Source organism: Tetrao urogallus, assembly GCF_951394365.1.
Source record: "Tetrao urogallus genome assembly, chromosome: 1".
Classification (NCBI taxonomy): domain Eukaryota; kingdom Metazoa; phylum Chordata; class Aves; order Galliformes; family Phasianidae; genus Tetrao; species Tetrao urogallus.
Window position 1 is genome coordinate 61782095 of NC_136813.1, and position 22354 is coordinate 61804448.

At 37.3% G+C, this 22354-nt stretch overlaps 1 protein-coding gene across 1 annotated transcript in view; it reads right to left on the reverse strand.

Annotated features, from left to right (window-relative positions):
• Nucleotides 1-20452, reverse strand: part of LOC306952353 (uncharacterized protein) — a gene marked incomplete at both ends in the record, with an annotated part of 37486 nt that extends 17034 nt beyond the window's left edge. The window contains 11 exon segments of the mRNA XM_079543059.1: nucleotides 6909-6926; nucleotides 6930-7285; nucleotides 8144-8308; nucleotides 9088-9231; nucleotides 10849-10994; nucleotides 11814-11934; nucleotides 14672-14737; nucleotides 15691-15865; nucleotides 16768-16957; nucleotides 18999-19230; nucleotides 20392-20452. Of these exon segments, the coding sequence (XP_079399185.1) occupies nucleotides 6909-6926; nucleotides 6930-7285; nucleotides 8144-8308; nucleotides 9088-9231; nucleotides 10849-10994; nucleotides 11814-11934; nucleotides 14672-14737; nucleotides 15691-15865; nucleotides 16768-16957; nucleotides 18999-19230; nucleotides 20392-20452 (1674 nt within the window).
• Between the last annotated feature and the right edge of the window lie 1902 nt (nucleotides 20453-22354).

A 22354-nucleotide genomic window follows, 5' to 3' on the forward strand; every position in this document is an offset into this window, starting at 1 on the left:
TAAAGCTGCAGGAAACAGGCTTTCTTAATATCGTTCATCCAAACTCAGCTTATTAAGAACGTCAAAGCTGTCTAAATGTTCTTTCATTGCTAAGAATGTGTAATTCCATTTTAATGAACAATTCCACAATGAGCAACTGGCTTAAGCATTTACATCCATTTTGCAGGAATATTTCTGCACTCATGGTGTGGTAATTAAACATCTTGCAGTTATAATTTATTCACTAGTAGAGCATAGAAAGTCATTTGTACTTCTGGTAAGTACATATCCAGTTTCTAACAAAGGAGCTGGGGCCTCTTTTTGTAGCCAAATCTGTCCTTTTCTTCCCTCTCACAGAAAACAATTTATTGATTTTCGCCCCTTCAACAAATCTACATCCTCTCTCTTTACCTGCACAAGTGTGAAGCTTAAAACTCACCTTAAGGAATCTGTTTTGGCAAAAAATATTTCAGAATTGAGACATGAAACTAACAAGACCCATTTTCAAGCTCATAACCATGAGAAGTGACAAAAATAAGGCAGAGCTCACATTTAAGGTAAATTAAAACACTGAATAAGATGCTCTTTAGCTCAAAAATGCCCAGTTAAATAGGTCTTCAGTGCAATCAGAATGAAAAAAAGAATTACACGTGGCCCCAAAAACAATTTAAGCTTTCCACTTGCTTTGAGAAGAGTATTGGCAACTAGATGAGAAGGCAGCAGAGCTAATAGAAATGAAGACACAATCCCAGAAATTATGATAACTAAGAAGAAAGCAAAATGCTAAGTTTTCCACATATTTCACTCAGGGAGGCAAAACTATTTCTATCCCAAATTCTAGAGTAACCAACATATGGAATTACAGATCCAGCAGCTAGTAATCTTTAAAGACAGCAAGATCTGCTTCAAGAAACAGCATCTTTCTGTGGACCATCTAAAATAGTTGTAGGAGCAGACAAGCTTTTCAGCATTAAAAAAGTACGCACAATACAATTGGAGAACAGAAAAACATCTGACACCAAATAAATATTCAAAATTAATTTGTAAGGTGCAAGAAAATATATATCACTTAGATAGTTTAAAATAGGAATCCAATAATTGGAAAACAGAAATGAACTGTCACAGTGTTCAGTCACATCACGTTATGCTGTTTTTTATTCATCTTTGATATCCTTATCACTTTCATCTTGGAAATCAATTATCAAGATAGAGCAGGAAAAGCTGAGTTGCACTGCAAAACCTGACTGCAAGGCTGGCTGTGAAGCAGCTCATGGAAAGCTGGAGCAGATACTTTAAAAGGGAACAGCTAAGGTATGGTGGTAGTTAGTGTCACAGGGATCTTGCCATGGGATCAGCCATTGCTTTCACATCAATGTTTTTATTAGTGCTCTCAGCACAATACACAGAAGTTTTCTGTGTGATTTATCTGTGTCACAAAAGCTGAAAGAGAACTGTGTGAGGCCTGGCTCATAACAGTGTTTGCTTATGCTCCTCGTACATGCAGAAGTGACACCACTAGTTTCTTATACAAAAATAACTACTGGCAATCCAGAAACACAGATTAAGGAGAAAATCCAAGTCACCAGTTGAGTAACAAAACAAAATAAAATGCTGTCTTAAATTGGGAGAACTATTTCCAACGGAGTTGGGGATGTATCTATTGCATCCTGCAGTGCACTGATGCAAGCATTCACAAGTCCTAGTAAGAAAGGCATTCTGACTTAATCAGGATGTTGATTAAAATACTGCTGATTGGAGGTAATCTGAAAAGGTAATAAGAGATTTCACAGATAATTGTATGTCTTTTCAGATGCTGGAAGCCCTGAGCTCTGCCACATCAGACAGACCTCCAGCTGGTAAGGTCTGCCAGCACTGAAGACTTTACAGCTTTTATCCAATGTCCTTAAAACAGATAGCACTGTTCATCATTCCTACTGTTAAGAGAAAGAGTGGTATATGACAAAAAACTGCTTCTCTCCCAAGTAACCTGAGACCTGTGGGAACTGCCTGAAGGCTTCTTCCATTGCAATCAATGTGCTACGATTATTCTGCTGCCATGAGATCCTTCTGGTACATCCAATAACTGAATGGTACAAGCAGCAGAGCTCAGCCCTGTACCTACTCCCACCAGCTATTATGAGGATCACCATCTCCATCACACACACACACGTTTCTTAGCACCCTACCACCATATAGGGTACTAGCTCACCTTCAGCTGAAATACTGTGTGCTGTCCCAGCCAACACGATAACCACTTTGAGAAGACTTGCATGGGAGGAGGACCTACTAGCAAACTAGGAAAAATGAGAAGTCTCGGCTAGCAATTAATATGTTAATGCTAGAAATTTCTAACTTTCAAAATAATAATAAAAATAATAATAAAAATAAAATGAGATTCCTAAGCAAGATGAGAAACTCAACTGTTTCATCAGAATTCAACATGTTAAATCACTGTGCTGTTCCCAGTGCATGATGCTGCAGGCTTGGAGTTGATCTAGCCTCACTTCCCTGCAAGGAAAGCACAGGACAGGGCAAAGACAAGCTCTCGGCTCCTGGCTACCCAGACAGAGTGAGGTGGTTAGTGCTAAGGTTGTACTGAGACAACCTAGATTTGCCCCAGTGGTTACTGAGACTCTTCCCCCCTTGCCCAGTTCTGAGAATAGCAGATTGAATGCAGTGCAAATGGGAAGGGAAGAGGGGAATGGTTAAACTGAGACAGGGAAGATTTAGATTAGATATTAGGAGGAGGTTTTTCACACAGAGGGTGGTGACACACTGGAACATGTTGCACAAGGAGGCTGTGGATGACCCATCCCTGGAGGCATTCAAGGCCAGGCTGGAGGAAAGGCTGAGTGAACTGGGTCTGTTCAGCCTTGAGAAGAGAAGACTGAGAGGGGACCTGATCCAGGTCTATAAATATCTAAGGTGTGGGGGGCAGAATGGCGAGGCCGGACTCTTTTCACTGGTGAGTGGAGACAGGACAAGGGGAAACGGCCGGAAACTGCAGCATAGGAAGTTCCGCACAAACATGCGCAAGAACTTCTTTACAGTGAGGTGATGGAGCACTGGAACAGGCTGCCCAGGGAGGTGGTGGAGTCTCCTTCTCTGGAGATGTTCAACACCTGCCTGGATGCCTACCTGTGCGACCTGGTGTAGGGAATCTGCTTTGGCAGGGGGGTTGGACTTGATGATCTCTGGAGGTCCCTTCCAACCCCTACAATTCTGTGATTCTGTGATTCTGTGATTCTGTGATTCTGTGGATGTGGCTCTGGGCAGCCTGGTCTGGTGGTTGGTGACCCTGCACATAGCAGGAGGTTGAAACTAGATGATCGCTGTGGTCCTTTCCAACCCAGGCCATTCCATGATTCTGTGATTCTATGATTATATGATACAAATAAAGCAGTGTGTCCAAAACACTTCAAATTAAGACAGCTGTTTGCTATTGTTCATTTTCAGCATGCTTTAGTGGAGAAATGAGGAGAAAAAAGCAACGCTGTAAGAAAAAAATTAGGTAGTGTTTTATTGAATTAAAAACAACCTTTCTTCAAAGTGTCTTTACATAACACACATGAAAACTTCAGTCATACAAGTATATCAAAACAAACAATTAACAGTATTTTGGCTCAGTAAAATAACTTTCCACTAAAGGAAGGCATAACAAGTAGCAGTTTTTCATAAACATGAAAACTGAAGAGGCCAGAGGTTGGTGGAACTCTGTTGGCTGGCTTGCAAACTGTCAAGGTGGAAATACAAAGTCAATATTAGTCCTCCAAGTAAAAATATGATACTTCCAGTGTCTAGTCTTCACATTTGATATTGGGATCCTCTGACAAAAGACCAAACCATACAGCTTCTGTCCCACTACATTCTTTTATCAATGTGAACCATACCAATTAGCACATTCACCTTGTCCAGATGAATTTCAGTAACTTGAGATGGATCTCAAGGCTCTTTTACCATGATGGACTATCACCAAACAAACACTATATTGAAAAGCAGATCTAGTGCAACAGCTATGTGAATGTGACACTTCATGATCAGAAGTGTTTCTCCCAAGACAATTCTGTCTTGAATAAAACATAGAATGAGAACAGAAGATAAGCGTGTGAATTGGTCTATACATACATGACATTCTTTGATAAAATATTCCAGTACCAAAACAGTTGGAAATACCCTGACATTTCCCATATACTTTTTTCCCCCCCTCTTGTCCTGAAATAGAATCTCATTCCATTCTGGTCAGATATACACTCAGCTCACAAAGCTGAGAAGGCAGAGAATATCAAATTTCCAGCATACACCGAAGTAATCAAATAACTTATAGTGGGAAAGAAAGTTATTTCCATTGGCTTTGTCATCTGTGAGGCACAACACAAAGGTCACCACCATCCTATGGTCATCCTAATGGCAGTTATGAGGGATGGCACCTCAGACCATCAGTTTCTTTTGGTTGAGGATGGAAGAAGAAAAGAGCCAATGACAGAAAAAAACAAGCAAAAAATAACACGACAGTGTCAAAATGAAGGAAACGGTACTCAAAGAGTAGAAGAATTCTGAGGGATGCAGAACATCAGTTTTTCAGATGAAAAAGTGGTATCAGAGATATCAAAGGATCAATCCAAAGGAAAAATTTCTGCCTAATGCCATATTAGCAGCAGCCTTTGAGAACAGCTTGGAAAGCAAAGGAATTTTACATAGTAGTAAGCTGACTGTTCTGCAGTATGTAATAAGATTTACTGAAATTTGAGTTGGGAAAAAAAAAGTTCTGCAAAACAGAAATTAAGAGGACATGAACACAAACAGAAATCCAGAATCACAAGCAGAAATTAAAGGCAGATCCGAAACTCGTGTTGCAAATCAACCACCACAGTCTGATCAGATGCCTTGTCTTGAAATTCTGTACTAGGACAATTATTAACACTAGAGCAAACAATCACAAAGGAGTTAGTATACACAACTGCAGAGCTTTCTTTTTTTTGCTTCCTTCATTCTCTCAATTCTTTCTCCCTTATGTATAACTACCTAGCTATTTTGCAACTGTTACATAAGCCAGATCTTCACTTTAAGTTTATTAACCAGCCTTGTGCCTTTTCCCTACCCACACAATGTTACCAGAGCTGTCATATTTTTTCCTTGAGAACACAGGCAATTGGTCATTACACCTACATTTTAACAATCACAAAAACAGTTCAATACTTATCTTCCCAGAACATTTTTTTTGTTTGTTTTTAAAAAGGAACTAATTAATAATCAAAAGTCATTAGCAGCAAAACCAAGCAATGCCTGTGTATAATAACTTGAACCACAAGTTAGTTTTCAGATGGCATAGAGTTCACCAAACTGAAATTTTCTAAGTTTGTTTACAAGAACCATCTATGCCTTATACTTAGACTACATAGTCCACTTGTAACAGATAAACACTGAAGCTTCCATACAAAACTAAATCTCTAACTTAGAAGTAGAAGCTTGGGCAGAAAATGAAAAGCACAGGTGGTTTAACTCCCACATCTCTTATTCCTGTAAATCTTCTATCTACAAACATGACACTAAATTTGATGATTTCTTTGAAAATAGACAATCCCCCTTCAAGAGAATTTATCATTACAGACTGCATCACTGTCCACACATGAGTCTTAGCTTCAGAGTTAACAATTCCATGTTGTACATAAAGTTGCTAAAAAAGCAAAAGTAAGAAAGAGGGAAAGAAAAAGCATTCAGCATCCACAATAAGTTTTAACAGTTTTCATGTAAACCCATTGGACTCCAGCCATCTCTGGGCAACAGTGTTATTTCAGCTCTATTTTCTAAATGCATATAGCGCTACCAAGCATGACCACTCCATCCTTTTTCCTTTTCCACTGCACAATGACCCTTCCAGGAATGATAAACTCACTGATGTGGGAGAACAGAAAAGCATCTCTGCCACATTAGCCTGTTCAGGTAGCATAAGCTTTCAGATTTGACAAATGCTGGAGCCAGCACCTTGGCTGGGAACAGGAGGAGAAACATGCTCACTTTCAGCATCAGCAACACATGGGGACAACCCAGCTTTGTAGTCTGTGCCCTGAAGCACTTTTTGGTCCCTGAGATGCCAACAAAAAGCCAACAATTCTCTAGTCTGCATGAGAGAATCAGTCATGACCTCGTAGCTCCACATGGTAATAAAGGACAAATATACTAAGGCACTTAACAAGATCTCAAGTTTTGTTGTTAATGTCCTCTGGACATTAAACATTTTAAGACTAGGAACAGCAATATAATGATACTTTTAATGATGCCTGAATGGCATTAGGGGCCGAGAACCATGCAGTTCTTTAAATGTAAGATAGATCAGGAAAGAGAATTTACTCTTTGTCAGGCTGAGTAGCGTTCTGGGGAAGCTGGGATTGTCTCTTACCTTTTCTCTTGGGTGATACCACACAGGTGCACTAACAGTGATGGTATTACCTTTGAGCAAAATGAACAAAGCAGCAAATAAACTTGTAACAAATAAAATTCATGTCATTTCATAAAACAACAACAACAAAAAAATCCCTTACCAGCATCAACCAAGTCCATTATATAAAATTACAATTATAATTAATTTATACAATTTCCTTCATACTCATCCTTCAATTGCTAGAAAGTATTTTTCAGGGTCTTTCTTATTGTTTTACAAAATTAAAAAATGTTTTAGAAAATCACAGTGCAATTCTTGGAAGAATCCTTTAAGTACTTCCTAAATGTTTCCATGCCATCACTGTGCTGTTAATGACATTTCAAGACATTCTGCTGATGTGGTCAGAAGAAAATATGATTCACGTCTGTAGATAAAGTTGTAGTACCTTCAATCCAGAAAATTTGGGTGAGATTGTTTGTACAAAACATGCGACCTTCTGCCAGTCCATCACCAATTACATAAACTTTGTCAGTCATTTTTCTGTTGTTGCCTGGGGAGAATTCAAGTCTTATGGTGACAAATGAAACCCTGATGAAGATCCATGTTTTCTGGATGGCATGTGGTAACGCACTTTTTTCCAGAACCTCGTACTTGCTGAGTGTGACCTTTCTGAGAAGTCCCCTTTCCATCGGATAGCTCCATACTTTTGCTTAACATATTTGATGGATTCTGGCATGTTTGCATAATCTTCTATTTTTTCAAGTTCAATCAGAATTATTTTTATACCATCCTGGATAAGAGCATTATACACAGCAAGATGTTTTTCAGATGCATCTTCTAAAACACCATAACATGATGGTTCTGGTACTAAGATAATTATTACTCTTCTACTTTGATGGATTTTTTCATCAGTAATACTGATCACAGCTGCAGAGAGAAAAAAAGGTCAAGCAAAATTAATTATAGAATGGAATCATAGAATGGCCTGGGTTGAAAAGAACCACAGCGATCATCTGGTTTCAACCCCCCTGCTATGTGCAGGATCACCAACCACCAGACCAGGCTGCCCGGAGCCACATCCAGCCTGGCCTTGAATGCCTCCAGGGATGGGGCATCCACAGCCTCCTTGGGCAACCTGTTCCAGTGTGTCACCACCTTCTGTGTGAAAAACTTCCTCCTAATATCTAACCTAAACCTCCCCTGTCTCAGTTTAACCATTCCCCATCATCCTATCACTATCCATCCTCATAAACAGCTACTGCCCCTCCTGTTTATATGCTCCCTTCATATATTGGAAGGCCACAATGAGGTCTTCTCAGAGCCTTCTCTTTTCCTTGCTAAACAAGCCCTGTTCCCTCAACCTTTCTTCATCGGAGAGGTGCTTGAGCTATTAAGATGGTACCCATACATTCCAACTGCTTTGTTTACTGTTTGATATTTGAGCCAACTTTAACTCATAAATAGGGACAGGATAAGAGTGTGCAAGCTATGTTAGCTGTCAAGAGTAGATTTGGCCAAAGCAACACAATCTGACCATATGTGAGTAGATGTTCAGAAGTTCTGCATAAAAACAGCAACCAAAACCATACACCTAGATAAAGCTATGACCTTTTCACATTAATAGCTTGTTCTGATATGCAAATTTTTGTTACATGCAAATGGAAGACAAAGCAAATAATGGTCCGTGGAAAGACATTGAAAGACCCCTGTTCCTGAGTTATTTTTGCAGCTTACTTCAGCTACCTATGAGAAAACTTGAGTATTATTTGTTTACAGACAGCTCACCTTCTCCTGCTAAATCATTTCTCCCAAATATAAAGAGGTTATATCCACACTGTCTTTCTAAGACTTCTGGCAGTATCTTCAGAGCAAAAATATCTGATGAGTACAAGCAGCTCTCTCTGTTCTTTGGATATAGAACATAAGCATCATAGATCTTTCCATCTGAAACTAAAGAATGAGCAATGAGAATAAAAAAAGTTATAAAAAGTTTAAAAAAAGGATTCCAAAGACATAAACAAAAAAGATATTGCTAAGTTCTGTTTCATCCACCACTTGACACATTACTCTAGGTTCTAATCTTATTATTATCTAAGCATGCATAATTCCATTGAACCTGATATATTTGTAGAAATGGGACTCAAGAATTCACTATGCTGGATCTAAACAGGCAAGAGATCTGTAAATTAAATATATTTGAGTATTCTTATTCAACTCTAAATATTAAAAAAAAAACAACAAACAAACAAAAAAAAAACATTACCACTGAATTATCTAGAAAATAGCTGTTGCAATAGGACAATTGCGTGTTTTGGAATTCCAGCAGCCATGTAAGTATTAGATCATTCTTGTAACCAAAACACAACCACTTAGATGCAAAAACAAAATACTTGGCAAATTTCAAGATCAGAAGCACATTTAATATGTCAGAAAACACAACTTCAGAAAGACCAGACATAAGACTTTATAGAAGTCCCAATGAATATCAATATATCTAGTAGATATTTTCTGTTTCCCTACTGATGCAGTTGTTCTCAAGGTGTTTGGAAATGGCCCAAACTTCAGCATGCCGCTCTTACAGTCAGCACACCATTCAATGTTATTCTGAATGCTAGCACACAACAGAGAGAAAACTCATGAGAAATTACCAGTCACAGTCCATGGAGACAATCTGCTCCATGCAACACACAGCACTCTCAAAGTACACCTGCACTGCTACATAAACATACCTTTTTTATCCAGGAAAGGATGGCAGGAGCTCCGATACCAAAGCACAATATCGATTTTAAAGATCTTGTAGATAACGAGTATAAGAAACAATAAAAATATCAAAGAAATTCCTCCTCCAATCAAGTAACCCCGAATGTTCTGAACTGCAGTAAAACATGGAATAAAAGGAGAAACAAAACAAAACAAATGAAAGCAGAATTACAGATGAGGAACAGAAAAAGAAAAGAAATGTTAAAAACTGCCTACCTTTTTCAAATGTTGTTTAGTCAATAAGGGATTGGAAAAGAAGAAAATATAATGAATGACAAAACTGAAATATTTTCATGCAGGCTTTTTACAAATACTGTCATTTGACGTGTCAGATTTTATCTTTCAGAGAAAAGGTACCTTAACAGTGGGACAAAAGAGGCTTCTCTCAGCTAATACACCAAAATATTAATGTATAACTCAGTGTTACAGTACAGTGAGAGTTCTTGTACAAAATTTAATCAGTCAGAAAGGAAGGAAGTCAGAGATGGCTTCCTGACTATGCTGCTTTTTCCAGACTGATCACCCATTGTACGCAGCCTCATCAAAGATCCACTGCTGAACCTCCTACTTTGTCGTCTTCAACACATCAAAAAACAACAAGTAAGAAAAAAAGAAATCACACTCACAAACAATTCCACAAACTACAATTTTTAGTTGATGCACATTTGAAAAATTCTGAGGTTAATTGCTACCCTGACAATCTTAGTTTACGGTAAGCCAATAATTTGTTTATACTTCTGTAGGAAGCTAGAGCTCTGATCCACTTTCAGTCAATTATTGTTTACCGTGTTGCCAGTTTGAAAATAACCTCTGTAAAAAGATTGGCTCACAGTTGACCAAGTCAGCTTGGCCACTCAGCAGACCAGATAATCTTCCATAGCTAAATCAAAAAATAAAATAAGTCGCTGCTTATTAAATCTGGTGGTTTGCTTTTCTGTGCATCTGTTCTTAACTACAAAGAACGAAATTCTTGAGCATTGAATCTGTGGTTTTACATGCTCATTTTACCTTTAGCTTAAGGTTTATATACTAAAAAGAAAGATTTCAGGCCAGTCAGCAACAGATCAATCATATCCTGTCTCTGAGCTGATTACAAGATATCCAACAAGCAGCTGGATGCTCCCAGTCAACGTGCATGAGTCTAGAAGGTGATGCATCAGTAATCCCATAACCTTTCCAAACAAACTATTTCATAGCTTCACTATCATCCTTAAGATCTTTTCCTATTGTCTAAACAACTTTTTCTTATCCTGGCAATCTGAGCCCATTCGTTGTTAGTGAAGTTAGAACAACCAGATCCACAGATGTATTTGTTTTCTTTTAAGGCCTAGTTCCATCCTTAGTTATGTCTCCTCTTGGTGCTCTAAGAGAACTGGCCATTTTCACAGCTCTTCTGTGCACGCTATCTCCTCTGATCCATGTGCCAGTGTGCAAAGTGAAGCACAATATTCTGCCAAGGACTCATATTTGCTTCAATGTAATTTAAATGTTTCAATGATTTTTCCCAAACACCAAACAAGAGAAAGCAAAGCACATTCCAAGTGATATTTTCTTTAAACTTACTGTGAAAAGGAATATGAGATAAAGATGCCACAGAGAAAGATACTGAATTGTACTGGCCGCTTAGTACAAAGGTACATTGCACAGTTTCAGCCACAAGTAATGTGGTGTCAAACTAATTAAGAAGTAATCATCAAGGATCATAATTTTATCAAGATGAGGCAGCTTACCTGGGTGTTCCAATTTGATGTATGATGTAAATTCTTGAGAATCATAAAAGAAGTGACAGAAAAATTTGTAAGTATAATCCTTTAATTTCACTTCTGAAATGTTAAATTTTGTTCCAGACACAGCAATCCCATGAGGCATTCCCTCTCTTTCATTGGGGGAAAAAGAAAAAGAATTAGAAAAGAAGCATCAACAGAAACTGGAATCACATACAAAAAATCATTTTAAAAAACAGTATTCAACATGACATTATCCAGTTTTTGCACTGATGATGGAGACAGCAATGCTTCTGCATGATTCTGAAAAGGCCAGTTGAAAAACCCCCTCCATCCTTCTCTACACTTAGTTTTAAAAATTATGGTTAGTGGTAGTGGTTGATGTGATGATAAAACAGACAGCATACCCACAATTTCTTACAGTATAAATTAGTCACTCAGAAACAAAGATCCTTCTGTTTTGGAAGAAATTACTATGTTTTTTTCTGTTTTAATTTGTACTTAATTTACTTAAATGAAAAAAACATATAACCCTAAATATTCTACAACAAGGTCTTCTCCTCTGTGTACTTCAAAATCAACAGCTATATCAATTTAACAAATAAAAATAGAGTGATTTTTTTTTTTTTTTTGCCTTAAAATATCTTTCCTTCTCGCATTAATGATAGAGGACAAGATGTAATCTATTAGTAAAAAGGCTGCATAAAACAAATACATAACAAAATGGTACGTTTCATAACAACTTTCTGAAGGTCTGAATATAGTTGCTTCATTCCATTTGTGTTTTTAAGAAATTGCTTATATATTTTAAATCAAGCATTAAGGATATCATGTACTTAATGCAGATTTCTAATCGTTCTTTGAACAACTACTGCCATTAACTACTAGTCAACTTTATAGTGAATTCACCACAAATTACTACCAATTGCATCACACAGAAATGCACTTAAGTTCAATGTATAAGAACTTACTCATAAAACTGTTCCCTGTAGGTGCTGTCAAAGCTATCAACATCTTCATTATTAACTTGCCAGTATGGAAGCAAGCCATACACACCACTTGATACATTGCATTCCATGACTACATGAGAGCCTACAAAGCAAAACAAAAAATTAAATACAGCAATTGAAAGTCTTGTAAAAAAAGCAGATTCCAGTGTTAGGGGAACAGCTGGAAAAAGAGGGGTAAGGAAAAACCCACTTACCTTACAAAAAGCAGAGTCCATAAAACTCATCCATTTCTACTCCACTGTTGAGTGTCTCCAATCTGGATGTGAATTCCACCCTAAATGTAGGTATCTGAATGTTCATGTCTACATGTGAACTAAATATCTAACCTAGTAAAGGAGTTCACCTCCACTGGAATCTGCTATTGGAATGGATACCTGAGCCTTTCCATCTGAATGGCTCTCCAGACTCCTCTGACTACACTCAAAAATCTCCCAGGCTCAAATCAGTTGCCTGTACACAGTGTGATAACATTTCAAAAACATCTGTACAGTGCTGGTAGATAATACTCTAAATCTTCAGGAAACCTGCACAGCTGGAGCAGTCAGTTCATCCAAAACAGCACTAGACATCTATGGATAGGCAACTGAATTAAGCTTCTATTAATAACAGCACAAGTTGAAGTCCTTAAGACATATGCAGACACTTACAGGGAGGTACCTGTGAATTGGAGCTGCATCCTATTCTTAGTGACCACGCGTATCTACATCAGATCAGAGTCTTTTGGCCAACATTGTCTACTGGAATCGTTTCTGATTACACTGACACTCTACTTGCAGAGCAAGTTCACCCATCTGTAAGTTCCTTTGCCATCAAGAATCCAGATCTTACAGTATGAGCATCATACAGAAGCATTAAGAAAGCAAGTCAAGTTGCAGAATGTATTTATTGCGAATGTACCTCAAACAGTTCCATTTACAAGAACGGAAGCATCTTTCATGGAGTCCTTTCCTTCTTTATTTTACCAACAGAAGTTATGTAATGATCTCAGGGTTTCATTTCCTAGAACCACAGATCTAGACACTTCCACCAAAGGATAGTCTCTATCAAAAGCATGCATGTGAACTAAAGGTTCATTCCAGAGTAATTACTAGAACAGGGTTTACATAGAAATCCCAGATTCTCTTCAATCATCTCCCTCCAGAATAGAGTTTGCCTGAAGAAACCCCTTCCTTTACAGAGTCTCCTTGTCATCAAGAAACATTTATTTTGTGTTAATTCTTCAGCTACAATAAGCCCACCTTGTGGGTGAAGGCCTTGTGTTTCCCTTTAGTCCCATGCATGACTGCTTTCTCAATGTCTGTGAAGTAATTAAAGCTGGTTTGGATGCCTCAGATCAGTTACGACGAGCAATAACGTAACAGCAAATTTTAATCAACAATGTTCAAGCTTTAACAAATTTGGATCCAAATGCTCATCTAAAATGTAGTTGTCTAAACAAAAAGGTGTCCCATAACACATCTTAATATAAGCCAAGAATATAACAGGCAGCCCCTGGAATGACAATTACTTGATCTTCCATTTTCTCAGTAAGTACTATCAAAGGATTAAAAAAGTCCTTTATGCATTCAGTAAATTAAAGTGCCTTTTAAGGGCCTAAGCTGATCAGGCCTCTGAATAGTGGTTTGACTACCATCAGTGTGATGTATCGAAGAGTAATCCACGATTCTCTGGCCTTGGTTCCCATGTGGTGCTAGAGCCCCAGCACAACCTTTCCTCTGGGCTTCTTTAATGAACTAACTGCTAATATTTTTATTAGCAGTTATAACTGCTTCCTCAAAACAGAGCCAGGCATGTTAGACCTCTCTGTACTAGGTAACTGCAACAGCCACTCACATTTCTCCAAGATCAGTTAAAGCCCTTTTTAATCAAAGATTTTTATTGGAAACAGTTCTACTTCGTACAAAATGATTTAAAAAAAATTCACAGTTCATACAGTTTCAAAACTCATTCTTCTAGGCTAGATCAGTACAACGCATTTATTATATATGGTACAATCTAAACACGTATAGGTCTTCTCAGGAAAAGACTCACATACTATACTCTAAGCTCACCGACTCACAGTATTACTGATATTGGGCATGACCTCAGTACGTTTCTAGTCTAGTTTCCTGTTCAAAGCAGGGCCAGTTATGAAATCAGCCCAGGCTACTTGAAAGCTTTATCCAACCAGGTTTTGAAACCTCCAAGGACAGAGAATGCACAGCTTCTCTGTGCAGCTCCACTGCCTGGCTGTCTTCATTGGGAAAAAGTTAGTCCTTCTATCCAGTCAGAATCTCTTTTGTTTAAGAAATTTCTAAGATTAACAGCATCTGCAATATCTATGAACTAAGATTTCAGTGCTTCACAAAAGATCAGTATCAAAAATCTTTTAATTCCCTAGAAGGGCATCTGGAAAATCACCTGGAAAATCCATTTTCCAGAGAGAGTAGAGAGAGAGGAAACATACAGGACGAGAAAAGCTACTGAAAATGCTCAACCGGTAAATATCCTAACATGTTGCATATACACAATCATATTTCCAATGAATTGAAGACATGCCAAGACATAGGCAGTGAGAAGTGGTACAAAGGATAGATGGCCATAATCAAATATAGACACATCCAACCTGACATTGCTGATCAAGAGACTCCAATCTTAGGTGCACTCGTTATTCTATCTGCAAACTACTTGCAAGAAATCATGCTCAATCATCCACCCTTCTCAATGCACATATCTACATACCAGTCTTGCAGGCTGAACTGTTACTATGTTATTTCAGAAAATTTGGGAGTTTATCTGTTAGCTAAATTTTAATGATTTCTTAAATATTCACTACTTACCAAGTTCCACTTCAATTGTATTGTTGTTTGGGTAAATAAACTCCGGTCTCATCTTCAGTGGACTTTCTGAAAGAAAATAAATAACTAAATGAAACCTCTGGGCAATACAATTTTCACAATTTACTCTAATTGAAAGTTTTGCAATGTTTTTGTTTTACTATACGGTTCTATTGTAGCACCATATCTACTGCCAGCTTCAAATTTCCAGTAGAAAATCTCTAATGAGATGTGCTACGCTCCAACTAAATTATTCTTTTAGCTTCCAAGACAGATTTCAGTTTACCTTACAATTATTTTTTTTTAAGTCTTAAATTCAGTGGAAATTTAGATAGATGTAATACAAAACCACAAAACAGAAACAAGATCAAAAGTAATGCAATGAACTTTGTCAGAGAGATAGATAAGGAAGAGAAAGAGGAATTATCACAATGACTCAATCTTCTATCATTGCTATCAAGCTACTGCTCTTGTATTGTCATCTAACCTAAGAATACTGACTCAATCTAAGAAGATGGACAATACAGCTCTAGCCAACTTTTCTGAAAGGATTACTGTCACAGTAGAGATCAGGTCACCATTAAGGCTGCCTACAAAAACAAACTGACCAGCAGGGCTACAAAAAATTCTGCTGCCCTGATCTCAATAAAAATAATTTGTTCGGTTTGATTTAATGGTTGTTCACATGTTTGGTCTTTTTTTTTTTTTTTTCACAGAAACAAAAACACCACCCCAGTAACCACTGTTTCTTTCTATTCCTAAACCCAGATTTTTCATTTTCCTAAGACAGTTCTTTCTCAAAAGCCATGTTCAAGGGTAGCAATATGCATTATTGCACTTCAATCATTGCATTCAAGGAAAAGCTGATTTAAAGAAAATCTGCAGTCCTCATCCCACAGAGCTGAAAAATGTCATGCCAGATTGCTTATGCCTGTATACAAATAACTTAGAAATAAACAAAAAAAAAAAAAAAAAAACCCCAAACAAACAAAAAAAAGTGAATAAAACCTCTGTGTAGTTACCTTTAACCTCCAGATTCATGGTGCGTGAGACATTATATTGTTTTCCCATGAATGTATATACCATACGGCACGTGTAGTTTCCTTTGTCTTGGATAGTAGCATTGAGGATCAATACAGCATTTCCACCCTCTGCCAAAACAAGTCGTTTGTCTTCAAGAAATCCAGACTTACACTCCTAGAAGTATCAAAAATGCCTGTGATTTAGGAGGACTTATCACGCTAATGGACTAAAAGTCATTACATTTGGAGCAGAATTTAGAGAATGCGTGCCTACATTTCTACTTCACTGAGATGAAACTGAGCTTTTGTAGCAATGACTCATGATGTTGGGTGTATTATCACTTCTGTGGCAAGGGCAAATGCAGTGACTTTCTTTTCCATGACCAATAAACAGTTTAGAATCACTTCATCTCAAAAGAGCCTTGATGCTACACCTGTTTATTTTATTTCAAACATAATACATAGACCGATACAAATACTTGAAAGCCAGCATCAGAATTAAGAGTTGAACTGCTCTAGAATTTTACCTCAATATGAAAAAAACCTATACCTTTCCGAGTCTGCATAGTCTACACAATATTTTGCTGGATTCAGAGCAAGAGGCGTAAGAATACTATACTATAATCAACATACTGACGACCCTGCACATAACAGGGGGTTGAAACTAGATCATCATTATGGTCCTTTTCAACCTAGGCCATTCTATGATTCTATGATAGTGGATAAGCCTAATATTCAGAGAAACTGAAACAGTTATGCAGAGCTTAATATTTAAAGAAACACAAGTTTTTAAACTCATCACCTCCATACCTTACCTACCAACTTATTAGCTACATCAACTGCAAATTTCACAAATCAACAAACAAAAGCAACACACATACAGGATTCTGATAGAACTTACAGCCTAAATGTCGACATAGTGTCTTCTAAAATATGTATCTCTTGGTAACTGTGGCAAGATTGATGCCATATTCAAACTGTAAACTTTTTCTTTCTAAAGCTTCAATTCACAGTTACCTCATAGCACACTTTAAAAATAATATTTCCTTCTATATCTTAAATAGATATGTACAATACCTTATACCAGAGTATTTCAGGATTAATATTGTCTTCATCTTTAAAGTTTTCTAGATCAGGACATATAATCTTTCCAACATTTGCACTCTTCACTATTTGGTCATACTTCATTTCTCCATTAAAGCACAAACCATTATCATTCTCAAAAACTTTTAAATTTATAATTTTTTGTTTAGAGCGGTTAAGACTCCTGTAATGAGAAGAGCAAACAAGTCAGGTCATTAACAACACAGCCCCTGCTTCCAGCAAGTCAAGAAATTTATAGAGAAGAGATTTTAGGACTTACAGACACTTCAGTATCTTCTCCAGTTTTGCCTCTATCACTATTGCTACAGTCTCTCCAGCTCTTAAACATCACCCTCAGTTTCTCCCTCATTTTCTGTTCCAGATCAAGAGAGATGGGAATAACCTCTTATGTTGTGTAGTGAACTGAAGTGAAATCTGCTCTGGAAGTTTCACCAGATGAGAATTCAGAACTTCTCACAGCTGACACTGTGGAGCCCAGAGCAGCAACCTAGCATTTTTGTTTTCAGCTCTATCTTTGCCCATACACATTAGTGCAGGGTCACCCAAACTATAACTGCTCTGGAACACTTTCAGTCTCAGCTGAACTGGAAGTAAACAGAAGAAGAAAATGGGTTGATCTCACTGATAATAATCTTTGAAGGGGCAAAGGATAACTTTTAGCACAAGAGAGACAAAGCATTTGAATAAGACATACACCAAATACACCATATTGTGCCTTGGTACAATATCAACACAAAACCACTTCTGACTGAGAGCTCACAGAACACCAACAAGAATTTGTGGTATCAAAGCTCTGCAGGAGATGTGGTACTACAAGACAGAAATCTGAGACAGAAATAAAGAAATAGCCATTATTAACTTCTGTTCACTATCCATTTCTTCATGGCATGCTGAGTGAGATGCTTTCAGAAGAGACAGATGCATATTTTCACAGACTTGGCTACAACTTTAGTATGCTGCACCTTGATAAGTTTTAAGATTAAATCTTAAATGCATGATGCACAAAACATAGCCTACAGTTAATACAAGTGAGCTTTACTATATATTTTTTGGCATGCTGCTATTACACAAGCCAAACTTAGGAGGTCAAATGCCCAAGAAAACACAAAGCAAGCGTGGCTAAATTAAATCTATGTTTACTGTAATATCTAGTTAGCTTTGAAATGGTTGCATTTCTTCCCTGTTTCAATTTTGGATTCATTTCTGAATCTAAAGCAAGAGGCCTACACTGAAAGTTCCTCCTGATCACTGTTACTACATCACATCCTAAATCCCTTCAACATAACTGGTGTCTGTATGCACAGCAGTACATGTAACAACAAACTAGTAAGACAAGATTTGGGAAAAAAAAAAAAAAAAGCAAAACAATTTCTATGTGCCTTGTTGGCATTAATTTCCTGTTCAGCACACAGTGGATTTCAGCCACCATAAGTAAGATTTGACCACCTGAAGTGGCAATTTCCAGTGCACTAATTGAAAGGAATCTATTTCTTTTCTTTCTTCTCTATGCATGTAAATCACTTTAACAATGCTGGGGAAACAATATTCTCACTATCTTTAAAGATGGCTAGCACACTGCTTTGCTCTTCATATGCACTCTCATTTTTGACAAATAGCGTTTGGTAATTTTTTATAATAAGACATATAAGAATGGTTTTCTGCTTCTCAGTTTGTAAATTCCCCAAAAGGATCCCCCCAGAACTGCAAAGCTATCCAGGAAGTCTGTATGCGTTGATAGTGTGTAACATCATTGATAGTGTGTAGCATACAGAGTTTGCTATTCATAGCTCCTTCTTCCATTTAATCACATTCAATGAAGAAATTAATATGTTATTCTCATCTGCTGCTATCAAACAGCCATATGAACACAGGAATAGCTGAAGGAGTTAAGACTTTTTACAGTGACTTTACAATTCTGCCAAGACAAACAATGAAAACAAACAGGGAAAAAAAAAAAACCCACACCATGGTCAATATTATTGTCCTTTGACATAAAAAGTTTCCTGTACAAAACACTTCTGCAATGCCAAATTCAGCACATTTGGAAGAAAAAAAGGCAGCACACCAAAATTCATGGTCAAGACATTGCTTTTAACTAATCTAAGATCACTTTCCCCCCCCCCAAAAAAAATCATCTGTACTTTGAAGTCTCATAGATATCACTACACTGTAAGCATTAGTAATCCATTTGTTTCACTCCTTACCTTACTTCACATTCATAAAGTCCAGAATCTTCAAGTGTTGCAGGAATAAACCAAAGCAAGCCCTTCCTCTGATGGATCCTGGCATGTCTCTCCGTGGTTATCGGTGTATTACTACCATTTTTATACCAAGTCAGATTGTAATCAGAATGAAGCGTTGGCAATGTAATTACTGGGCAACTGATAGCTGTAGGTTCTCCAACAAGAACAAAGTAATTACAAATAACACATTCTTCTATTTAAAAAAAAAAAAAAAAAAAAGAGAGAGAGAGAGAGAGAGAAAGAAAACTTACTAATGCTTTTAATCTGTATATTTTTAAGAAGCATCAATATCCATATACCCATTTCAATTTAAAATAATTAAATTTTCCATAATTATTTACCATTGAAACATTGGAAGACTACTGCTTTTATCTCTTCAGTACCTTCTGGTTGAGTAAGCACATACTTTACAAAGTCTCTCAAAGTCTCAAAGTTCTCTCCTCTCTGTCCAGAGCACCATCCCTTTATAATTATGGCTATGTAACAAGTTGACATTACACAATCAGGTGTCTTAATAAGGAATTTCTAAGCATCAGTTTAAAATAATACAGGAGAACAACAAATACTGCAAGAAGTCATCAAGAAGCCTATATGCTTAAATTTTTTTAGAAAATACCCATTTCTCAGAGTCAGCCAGTTGGCTATGAAGCACATTTTAAAAGCTTCTGAATATGCAACACTGAATTCCGGGGGAGGGGGGAACCACTGGCAATTTATTTTGCAAATTTTGATGAATGATGATGTAAATTCAAAGCTCATCTCATGATTTTTTTAAAAAAAGTCTTCAGTAATTTTCCTACCTTAACACCATCTTGCCACCTAATTCAAATAGTTGCCTAGAAAGCTATTTCCTTAATATAAGACTGCTTATGCCAAGAACAGCAAGATAAACACTATTAATTTATGTAGCCTAAACTCTACTGAGAACTTAGATCTACCATTAAAATATTGTAATAGTAATAGCAAATTATTAATTAATTACTAATTAATTATTAATTAATAACTGGTAGAGGTCACTACTAGTCTGTTCTCAGGGCAAGAGATACAGTACCACTCTTAAAGAAGGCATTTAAAAGCTAATGCGACTTCAAGGATGCCAGCCTCTTCACACTTTCTTTAAAGGAATTAGGGAGAGGCTACTCAAAGCCTCAGTACTCTGAATTTATGCCAGCCTGTCCTAACCACCCCCAGCACAGCTTCGATCCAAGAAGAAACATTTGGAATATTTTCAGTATGCTAAAACAAAAACAAATACTAAATACAGTAATTTCCCTCTTCTCTACTACACATACTCAACTTGTGTCTCTTAGGCTTTCTTTTTAAAATAGTAATTTCAAAAACACATCTAACTTACCAGCACTGAACAAAGGTATGACTAGAATTAGATGACCAATAAGCAAAAATGTAGATGTCATCTTATGCTGTAAGGCAAAATTATTTTCCGTTAGTATGGTGAGAGCATTCCAAGCTGCACTGTCATCTGCCCCCCACATTACTCTTAAAAATTGAGGACAAGCATTAGTCATCTTGAGGAGGGTAAAATGGGTTTGGCAGTTTAACCCCAGCCTTGGAAAATTGCAGCCGTTGGAATAGTTGGTGCCCGCAAAAGGCTGCTGAGTTTTCAGCTTTACGTTACAGCTTCCAATTTTCTACTGGAAAAACTCTTGTGTAAATGTGTATTTTTCATCTGCCAGCAGGTTAAAGCCCCCCAAAAACATTTCACATAAATGAAATTATGCTTGCATACAATGATATTCATGTATAATTTAGACAACAAGATCGACTAAGCTCTTCCTCTCTCCACACATTTACAAAAGACACAACTGCAGGGATACATAAGGTTTCATTCTTCAAACTGCGCTTGTGCAGTTGAGGCAGCACTACTTTTGACAGTAGATAAACTTGTAGTCCTTTGCTGGAGAACAAGCACACTGTAACTACAAGGCAAGCAAAAATTCAAATTTTGTCTAAGGGTGACAATGTTACCAAATGGGTAAACTGTGGCTAACGTGAATTGCTGCGGTTACTAAAAACAGCAAAACTTTCAAGACATCTCAGGTCTCCGCAGCTTCTCCTAACAGTAGCAAGACTGGACAGAAACCACTGCCCTTGTATCCCAGAAGTGGCTTTCATGAAACCTTTGTATCTTCACCAAGTTCCCTCTTTTTTTTTTTTTCTTGGCAAATGTCATCAGAGACCTTCCCAAAACATCTAGTGACAGACAGCTTGAAAACATTTAACCCCTTTCATTTCTGACATAGCTTTCTGCAGGTTAAGGTCTGCTTATAGCTGTTGTGCCTTTCTTACATGACTATACTGCACACTGTTCCCTCTAGCATTAAAATAATCTGGTTTCCCATGTAACAGATATTGCAAACTGTAATGAACACAGGTGCCAGTTTTCTACTCAGCTAGAACCGGCTTGGAAAAAGAGAAGACATTCTCTGAAAAATACACACTGCCTTGAATTACTTTTATGCCCACTGTAGTTCATCATAGCAGCAAATAAGCCATGTTAGCTACTTGTTTCAGAACATTGTTTCACCCAGAGTTGCTGAGGCAGTAGGATAGGACACATGGAGCAGAGTGCAACATTGGAATATAACTGTTCCCAAGTATTTACTCGTTTTGGACAGTATATCTGAAAAAGCACTCGTACCATAGCCTTTATTTAGTTGCCTTGTATGTGGTTTTCCTGTCACTTGTCAAAGAGCTGATCATAATTTTTGCAGCTTTGGTTTACCTGTAAAAATGAGAAGAGAAAAAAGGAATTGTATGAAACACATGATTTGGACAACAGTACGCACATACAGAGCCAGTCTTCTTCTACAGACATCCTAAATATAAAAGCACCTACTTCACTGTGTCTGCAGTGGAGACACAAAAGAGCACCAACAAAACCCGCAGTAAAGATTGACAAAAAATTCTATGAAAGATCTCTGGGGAATATTTTTTCCACCAAAAAATGAAGATGACATTACATATGAGTCAACGTAAGCAACAAAGCCAGACATAACCAGCTACTATTTAAGACTAATTTGACCACTAAAAGGAAATAATGCCTAAATTAGGGTAAGAATAACCAAGTTACTATTATTCTGTGCTAGAGATCGAGCCTTTAAAGTAGCTCTATTCTTTACAAACTCCCTCCCCACCAGTTCAAATACTGCAAAAGTAAATCTTTGAAATTCTGAAAAGAAGCAAAGACAACTACAGTTTTCGTGGTTGCAATACCAAATAGTATGCAGAGCTATTCTATTTTGGCTAGCATGGTTTCAGGTGACACACAAGGTTCTTACAAACATTCCTTCTCAAGC